Source organism: Bos mutus, chromosome 1 (assembly GCF_027580195.1).
Source record: "Bos mutus isolate GX-2022 chromosome 1, NWIPB_WYAK_1.1, whole genome shotgun sequence".
In the NCBI taxonomy this organism is placed as follows: Eukaryota; Metazoa; Chordata; class Mammalia; order Artiodactyla; family Bovidae; genus Bos; species Bos mutus.
In genome coordinates, this window is record NC_091617.1 from 4,631,277 (window position 1) to 4,640,123 (window position 8,847).

General features: G+C 40.3%; 1 protein-coding gene across 1 annotated transcript; it reads left to right on the forward strand.

Annotated features, from left to right (window-relative positions):
• The first annotated feature begins 7,863 nt into the window (after positions 1 to 7,863).
• Positions 7,864 to 8,541, forward strand: CLDN17 (claudin 17). The gene has a single exon (XM_005899554.3). It carries the CDS (start codon positions 7,864 to 7,866, stop codon positions 8,539 to 8,541), a length of 678 nt encoding a protein of 225 aa, XP_005899616.1.
• Positions 8,542 to 8,847: the final 306 nt, after the last annotated feature.

The following is an 8,847-nucleotide window of genomic DNA, read 5'->3' on the forward strand; positions in this document are numbered from 1 at the left end:
TCATGGGTATTGTCTCAAAGCTCCTCCAGGCAATTCTAATGTGAAGTCAGGGCTGAGAACTATTGCTCTAAGACCGGAACACCTGGGCCATCTTATTTAGATTCCCATAAAAGAAGAACACCTGGGCCAATTTGTCTGCTATATTCACTGCAAGGATGTTGTTCATTCTATTCCACAGTAAAAGAGATTTTTTTTCCCTCTTGTCAGAAGCAAGACGAGTGATCCAACTCCTGAAGAAATAATTTCGTTTATATGGTCTGGACACTTTGCCTTAACGCTAGAAGGCTTAGATACAAATCCAAGGCCAGTGCTTAGGAAATGTGGCACATATGTTATGACAAACTTCATGTCATTTTTACCTCCTATTTCCTATTCTTGTTGTACCCCGTCTCAAAAATTCCATTTGTTTTTCATTAATCACAAGACTTCTTGTCTTGTTTTCCTTTTTAACAAGTCTTCTTAATTATTTCTGCAGCTCTATGAGACTGAAAAAAGAAAGAAGAGAAAGAAAAGGGAGGGAAGGAAGATAAATTCAGGGATTTTTGTAGCATATACTCAACTTTGTACACAAAAGCAAAAACACATACATTTAACACAGGTTTGCATTGGAGCGAATTCAAATTTCCCTGATTGATTTCACAGAAAAGTCCATTTTAAATACTGCCATGTAAGTAGCCTTGAAAGTAGCCTTAAAACAGTTGAATTTGAGTAATAATGGAAGGTAATAGGATAAATTTGATGGACCAGGTGGTGGTAGTAAGCCTAATTAGTTGAATTTTAGATGACCCCCAAATTCGTTCCTGGAATAGAAAATGTTTTATTAACACATGAGATATTTAAACTGTTATGTAGTGTATTTCCTTACGTAAATCCAGTCTTTAACTCTGTAGAAAAGTATTCAAACTATGAACTTATAATTTAAGAAGATATAATTAAATGCTAATCCTTAAATTAAAGAATAGCCTAACTAAATGAAGCATTGTACTAATAATTACTTAATCATTAGCTCAAACAATGTTTCCTGGGCAGGCTACTATGGTCCTACTCTGGGTCAGCCTCTCTGCTATGCTGTGTGACTATAGCAGTTAATAAAGTAGATGGTCTCTGTTTTCATAGAATCTATACTCTAGATGGGAAACAGGCTTGAGTAAACATAAACAGAAATGTATATCTGTTTAGAACAAATGAAAAATGTTATGGAGGAAAATGCATATTATTATGCGTTAAATGCAAAAAAAAAAAAAAAAGGCAGAAATGAAGGGATGGGATTGGAGTCTAATACACTCTGATAAGGAGCTTCCCAGGTGGCACAGTGGTAAAGAAACTTTTTCCAATTCAGAAGTTGCAGGAGACGAGGAGGTTTCAGTTTCTGGTTTTGGAAGATCCCCTGGAGGAAGAAACCACAACCCACTCCAGTACTTTTGCCTGGGAAATCCCATGGACAGAGGAGCCTGGTGGGCTCCATGGGTTTGCAAAGAGGACTATACGACTGAGCATCCATTCATACTCTGATAATCAGAAGTTTCTCTTAGACAAAATCTGGATCAAAATTTAAAGAATGAATAATTATCAAGTGGGCAATGTGTATGTATGAACAAGGGTGAGGGGATAGCATATATGAAAATCAATAATAAAGTAAAATTTTCTATATATTGTTGTTGAGTCCTGTCTGACTCTTTGTGACCCCAGAGATTGCAGCACACTGGACTCCCTGTCCCTCACCGTCTCCCAGAGCTTGCTCAAACTCATGTCCATTGAGTCAGTGATGCCATCCAAGCATCTCATCCTCTGTCATCCCCTTCTCCTCCATGTGTATTCACACATTTACTTACATAGAGCTCAAATCAATCCAATAGGCATTCAATTAAAAGTTTTCCACTCATTTATACTTGTTAAAACTTGAACTGGACATGAAGAAAGACAGGAGAGTGTCTTTCAAAATAGAACGCAATAAGTTAGCAGAATATCTGAATATTTTGAGGTGTGGAACTCTTGGGAGGGGAGAAAAATCAAGCAAGATGAGGATACTTCGTGAATCCTCATTCTTCCATTCTGATGTTCTACCTCCACCGCTATTCACTGGAAGCTGATGCTGCAGGTAAAACTCAGACACATTTTTGCAAAACTTCCTCAGCCTCAATTAGATTCTTTAAGGCCTCAGAACAAGGCCCAGGAGGATGTGAAGAGAGAGTAAGTCAGCAGTCTGTCAGATTCCTCTCACTGCTTGTGTTCTAATCATAGATGATTTTGTGGACAGGATGGAGGGTGTGGATTCTTCTGTGTACAATCCAGACCATTCCTATGCATTCCTCAGAATCTGATTTTCTGCATTCTTTACTGGGATGGCTCACAGGGTTCACACCTGAAACTTAACTCTTGATCTGTTTCTGAAAGGTTGGCCATCCCTGAGTGTCTCTCACCTCAGTACGTGAATCCCTGTGTACAATGGTGCTCATACCAATGATATGACTATCCTCTCTGACACATTCCCCCACCTTAATCTGGCACTCACCCTTGTCAGTTATAACTGCTATATATAGCAAATCTACTCAGTCCTCTACATTGCAGCTACTCTACCCTAACTTGCATCTTCTCACATTTGGAGTATTGCAGTAACCCTCCAACCGGTTTCTTCATGTTCAATTGGATACTTTTCTAATCTCTTCCCACCAAATAGAAGCTTTTCTAAAAAAAAATCTATTGGCGTATAGTTGCTTTACAATGTTGGATGAGTTTCAGGTGTACAACAAAGTGAATCAGTTATACAAAGACGTATGTCCATGCATGCATGCTAAGTCGCTTTAGTTGTGTCTGACTCTATGGACCAAAGCCCACCAGGATCCTCTCTGTGGGATTCTCCAGCAAGAATCCTGGAATGGGTTGTCATGCCCTCCTCCAGGGGCTCTTCCTGACCCAGGGATTGAAACTGAATCTCTTATGTCTTCTGCATTGGCAGCCAGATTTTTTACCACTAGTGCCACCTGGGAAACCAATATAGATAGTCACTCATTTTTAGATTATTTTTCCATATAGGTTATCACAGAGAGTTGAATAGAGTTCTCTGAGCTATAAAGTAGGCCCTTATTATATTTTGTTAGTACAGTTTTGATCACGTCAACTTGATGCTTAAAATCTTTAACTGATTTTGCATTGATCTCGGCAGAAGATCATTAAATGGTTCACATGGCGGGCCCTGTGTATCTGGATGCTGCCTGTATTTCAGCCTCATGTGCCCTTCAGCAGTTCTCACCTCCCTCTTGCACAAGGTCTTCCACCCACATTAGCCCCAAGCTCTCTTTGGCTTCAGTGCCTTCACCCAGCCAGTCTCCCATGACCAGAATCCTCCTTACCTCACTCTTTATCTGATGATCTGCCTAATTTTTCCTCAAGCTTCAGATTATAGCTTAAATACCCCCTTGTCAGAGAGCCTTTTTTTCACCCTGTAATTAAAATTAAGATCTCATTTGTTTGCACTCTCTTTATACCCTATGTTTTCTATATACCTATATACCCTATATTTTTATCTCTAGCTCTATCTCAATTTGGACCTGCATGTTTTTGTGCATGCAATTTCTAAAAAAATATTTACTACTCTCACTGAAATGTAAGGTCTGTGAAGACATGGGATGGAGACATGTTCAGAAGATAAATGTTAAAATTGGGCAGAGGCCAAGCCATGGATGGGTCTTTTGCATTGTGCTAAGGGATTTGGATTTTATCTTGAGGGCAACAGAGAAAGAGAAGAAAAGATTTAATCAAGGTGGTGGCATGTTCAGAATTTGTTTCAGCGAAGTCTTTATGGTTGTCAGTGGAGTAATATCAGAGGAAAGGAGACAAGATAAGATATTATTATTGATAAGATGATTCAAGTAAGAATGCTGAAAGGCAAACTAAGGCATAGTGATGTTAGAACAAGAAACATCTTTAATAAATTACAATAAGTTGTCGATCAGAGTGATTGGGCTCCTTGAGAAGCGGACTCTATTGGTGGAGATTGGGGCATATTGGGTTTACTATAGAGTGTTCCTATCTGAGGGAAAGAAGAAAAGGAAGAGAATTGGAAATAAAAAGTCAAGTTGTAGTACAGACTCAGTGAAGGCCTAAGCTAACTCCACAGTAAGCACTGGAACTAGGAGGGCCCCTTAGAGGTAACCCCTACTTGGGGATAGTGGGCTAGCCTGTACAGTCCTATATTGATCAGTCAATTGTTAGATATAGACTGTCCCCATGAATGAATGTCCACTTTCCTGGTGGCTCAGATGGTAAAGAATCTGCCTGCAGTGCAGGAGACCTGGGTTCAATCCCTGGATCAGGAAGATCCCCTGGAGAAGGGAATGGCAGCCCACTCTGGTATTCTTGCCTGGAGAATCCCATAGACAGAAGAGCCTGGCGGGCTGCAGTCCATGGGTCGCAAAGCGTCAGACACAAATGAGCAACTAACACTCTCATGAATGTAGAGTGATTTCAGTGAGATGGTTGTTTTTAGGAAATACCCAAAGATGGATGTAGGTGAGCACTCTCAGCAGTTGGAAGGGCATAGGAGCTCCAGAGTTTCCTACTGACTGAGGGGCTGAGAGAAGCAAAACAAAATAAAAACCCAGGATAATAAGCAGAGAGAGGCCTGGGTTGAAGACAGAAGATTAGAAACTTGTAACCTGACAAGATATAGTAAAAGTTATGGCCCTGGGTGAAACTCCCCAGACAGCATGTTCTAGGAGAGAAGGGTATTAAGCTATATATGGAATCCTGGAACAACCAGACCAAACAGACCTGGGTCACGGCACTAATAGAATGAAAAGACCAAGGATGAGCAAGTAGAGAAGAAGTAAGCAGGATAATATAACAAAGGCAAAAGAGACAAACAGTGCAGCAAGCCTTTCCTGGGGACTTCCTCAAAGTCAGGTCCTTTGCACATATTCCATGAAACAATCTTCAAAGAAGCCCTATGAGGTTGATATCATTATTATCTTCCTTTTTTAGAACAGACCGTTTTGAGAAGTTCAAAACAGGCCAATATTTGATGGCCAAGGCATCAAGCCAAGACTGAAACAAACCTCTCTCCAAGGCATGTGTTGTTTACCACATCAACTAGCAGATGATGGTTTATTTTGATCTTTACAGACAGGACAATTAAGTAAGAATATGAAAGTAATCTTTGAATACAATAGTGTAGATGTCCCAAAATTCTGTTACATTTCTTGCAAGTGGAAAATGTGAAGGTGGATAGAAAAGATATATATGAATACATACCAGGGGCTATAGATCGGGCAGAATAGAATTTTAATATGAAAGATAATTGAGTATGTTTCTATTCCAAAGGCCAACACAAAGAGATGGAGAAGCCATAGGTGCTATAAAGAGATGGGGTGTCAATGGACCAAGGGCCCCTGAGGAAGAGGGAGGGAATAAGATTCACAGAAATGTTGGACAGGCAAACAATATCTCCCTTTAAAAGTCATGATGGTGTTGACAATTGGCTATGAGAAGCAAAAGGAAGCTGAAGCTCTTGCATTATTTATGTTTCTCAGATTATACTTAAACTTAAGATGCGCCTCCATATTCTAAGTAAACGTGCTCTTTCTTGTGTTTATCTGTAATACAGACAGATTCTATCTGATGAAAAATCAAACTGGAAGTTGGAAACTTCCAGGACAAAATAAAGATAGGAGTAAAAATGAGGCAGAATGAGGAAGAGGAAATAGAAGTAATAAGTCAGAATAGTGTTGGCAAATCCCTTCAGGGTGGGAATGGTTAAACTTGTGTCTCAGCAACATCAAACAAAGAGCCGAGAAAACCCTTCATCCTGAGCTGGTGTTAGGAACTGTGAACCATACAGAAGTCATCTGTTTCCTCAATGACTCACATTTCTTCGAGAGGAAATGCTCCTTTGGTCTAAGATGGTAGTAAGAAAGCAACAAAACATCAAATAAGATAGGAAGATGATAGATGGATGTATAGATAGGTAGACAGATAGATAGACAACCCTTTTTGGAAACTTGTTTTCACATATTCTAATTAAATCAATAGGTTTTTAAAACCCGGGTAGTATTGGACCACCCATTATCTCTTAGCCTATTGTTGACTGAAAGTGGTAATGGAAGCGGTAATTGGAAGCGGTAATGCCTCTTACCTAGAATATGCTCCGTGTGCTTGCTTTCAAGTAGTTTTCATCCTTGAAATGGATTCCTTGCAGTAGAATGTGAAGACATGGGATGAAGTCATGTTCAGAAGATAAGTGTTAAAATGGTCAGGGGCCAAGGATGGGTCTTTTGCATTATGCTAAGGGATTTGAATTTTTATACTGGGGGCAATAGAGGACTACTGAAAAAATTTGAACAAGGTGGTAGCCTATTCAGAATTTGATTCAGCAAAATCCTTATGCTTCTCATATTAAGCCTACATGCCACCCCATGTCTGAGCAATGGCAGGAATGTGGCTATCAAGAATGACAACTTGAGTCTTGGATTTTCACACAGTCTCAACTGAATTTTACGTGCTTTCAAAATTTGAAAAACTATCAAGGGGATAGCATGAAAGTCAGGTTTAGTCCCATTCATATGAAAGTTTTTAAAAAGCACTCCTATCCTCCTCTTTTTGAGTCATACTAGAAACAGGAGGTATATGTCATAAATCAGAGACAAGTCCTGGATCCACTGTTGTTGCTGTTGTTTTTCCTTAGTTGCTAAATCGTGTCCAACTCTTTGCAACCCCATGGACTGTAGCCCGCTAGGCTCCTCTGTCCATGGAATTTCTCAGGCAAGAATACTGGAGTGGGTTGCCATTCCCTTCTCCAGGGGATCTGGGAAGCTTGGATCAGTCACTACAAAGCTAGTCTAGCCAAGTGCTCCGGAAACCTCACACTCCACATCTAGAAAATGGGAAACTTAAGCCTGATGACTTTGAAACTGTCTTCCAACTCTAAAAAGCTTTTTATTATCTGGATTCAAGTAATTGTACAGCTAATCCAAAAGGCCACTTTCATATGGTGCCATAAAAATGGAATATATACTTTTGGCTTTGATAAATGTGATATATTCCAAGCTGCTGTTGAAGAAATAGCTAATAAGCATTTATAAACATGATTTCACTAGAGAGAAAGGTATTATTCAACATATAATAATTACCAGTAAGTTCAATAATAAGTGCTTCTCCTTGCTTTATGGATCTTAGAAATAAAAAAGCATGAAATCTGAAGGTTTTGCTTAGCATGCCTCTTTTTTTAGAATACTGATGACTTCAGCAGAAATGTAGAAAATAATACCTAAACATTTATTTGATTCCAAAAGCCTTTTAATACCCGAATTCTTTAACCATGTTAAGGAAAGTTGGCTTAGATTAACAGAGAATAATACATTATCTAAAATCCAATGTGTTTTTCAAATGCTCTCCAAAGAAGTGGCAAGGTTTTGGTATTGTCTTCAGTTGTGGCTTAACACATATATTTATACTTAAACATTAGAGTAATTTTCAAACAGGAAGTTTTCAGCTCTGTAATTAGTAGTCCACAATGGTGGCTTTGACACTTAATTACAACATTGCTTAGACAACAATAACATGAGAAATATGAACACTGAATGCAGTATTTCTCGACACACCTCTGGCTACTTCTTATTGGCTGGGAAACAATTCCATATGACTACTAAATAATCCATACAGAAATGTGTGTATGTAGACAGGCAGCATGCATTTACAACAGGTACTTCCAGTGAAGTTCAGTCACTGCTCTGGATTTGGACTAAACTGTTATGCCCAGTAACAGCCATAGAACATCACCAGAGCCTGCCGTAGACTCATAGGGTCCTCTCTGCTCTGAATGGTGAGCAGCTCCCGTTGCAGATTGGATCAGTCTTCAGAACAAAGGTGATGGCATTTTATCCACTGCAAATCGCTGGACTGGTTCTTGGGTTCTTCGGCATGATCGGGACCCTTACCACAACTCTTCTGCCTCAGTGGAGAGTATCGGCTTTTATTGGCAGCAACATTATTGTCTTCGAAAGGGTCTGGGAAGGCCTCTGGATGAACTGCGTCCGACAAGCCAAGGATAAGTTGCAGTGCAAGGTCTATGATTCTTTGCTGGCCCTCCCTCCTGCCCTAGAGGCAGCCCGGGCCCTCATGTGTGTGGCTGTAGCCTTATCTGTGATTGCTCTGCTTGTTGGTATCTGTGGCATGAAGAAGATTCAGTGCACAGGCTCTAACCGGAGGGCAAAAGCATACCTCGTGGGAATTTCCGGAGTCCTCTTTATCCTGACCGGCATCTTCGTTCTGATTCCGGTGTGCTGGATGGCCAATAACATCATCAGGGATTTCTACAACCCAGCGGTCCACGTGGGTCAGAAACGAGAACTGGGAGCTTCACTCTTCGTCGGCTGGGCCACTACCGCTGTCCTCATCATCGGAGGGGTTCTGCTCTGTGGGTTCTGCTGTTGCAACCGAAACAGGCCAAGGCACAGATATTTAGCCCCTGGGCGTCGTGTGCCACACGCACGTAATCCACCACGGCCAGTGGCAGTGCTCAGTAGGACTTCCACCAGTTACGTCTAACACCTGCTTTCAGCTCGAACTGTGGATTATGATCCATGTGTTTTATAGACGCTTGCCAGAAACTGTAAGTATGCCAGGCAGGAGAATTTGCTTTATGACTGCTCTTAAATTGAGATGAGAAGTTTAAAGGGCATGTAGATTGTAGTCACCTGTGGCAGGAAGAGAAATGACTTACTTCAGACCCTCTAACCTCATGTGTATTAAATGCATTTACTATTCTAGACTCAATCTTCAGTCCAATTTGTGTAATCTACTGATAAATTACTCTTTTTTCACTATCATATATTATCTATTAAAAGGTCTGAA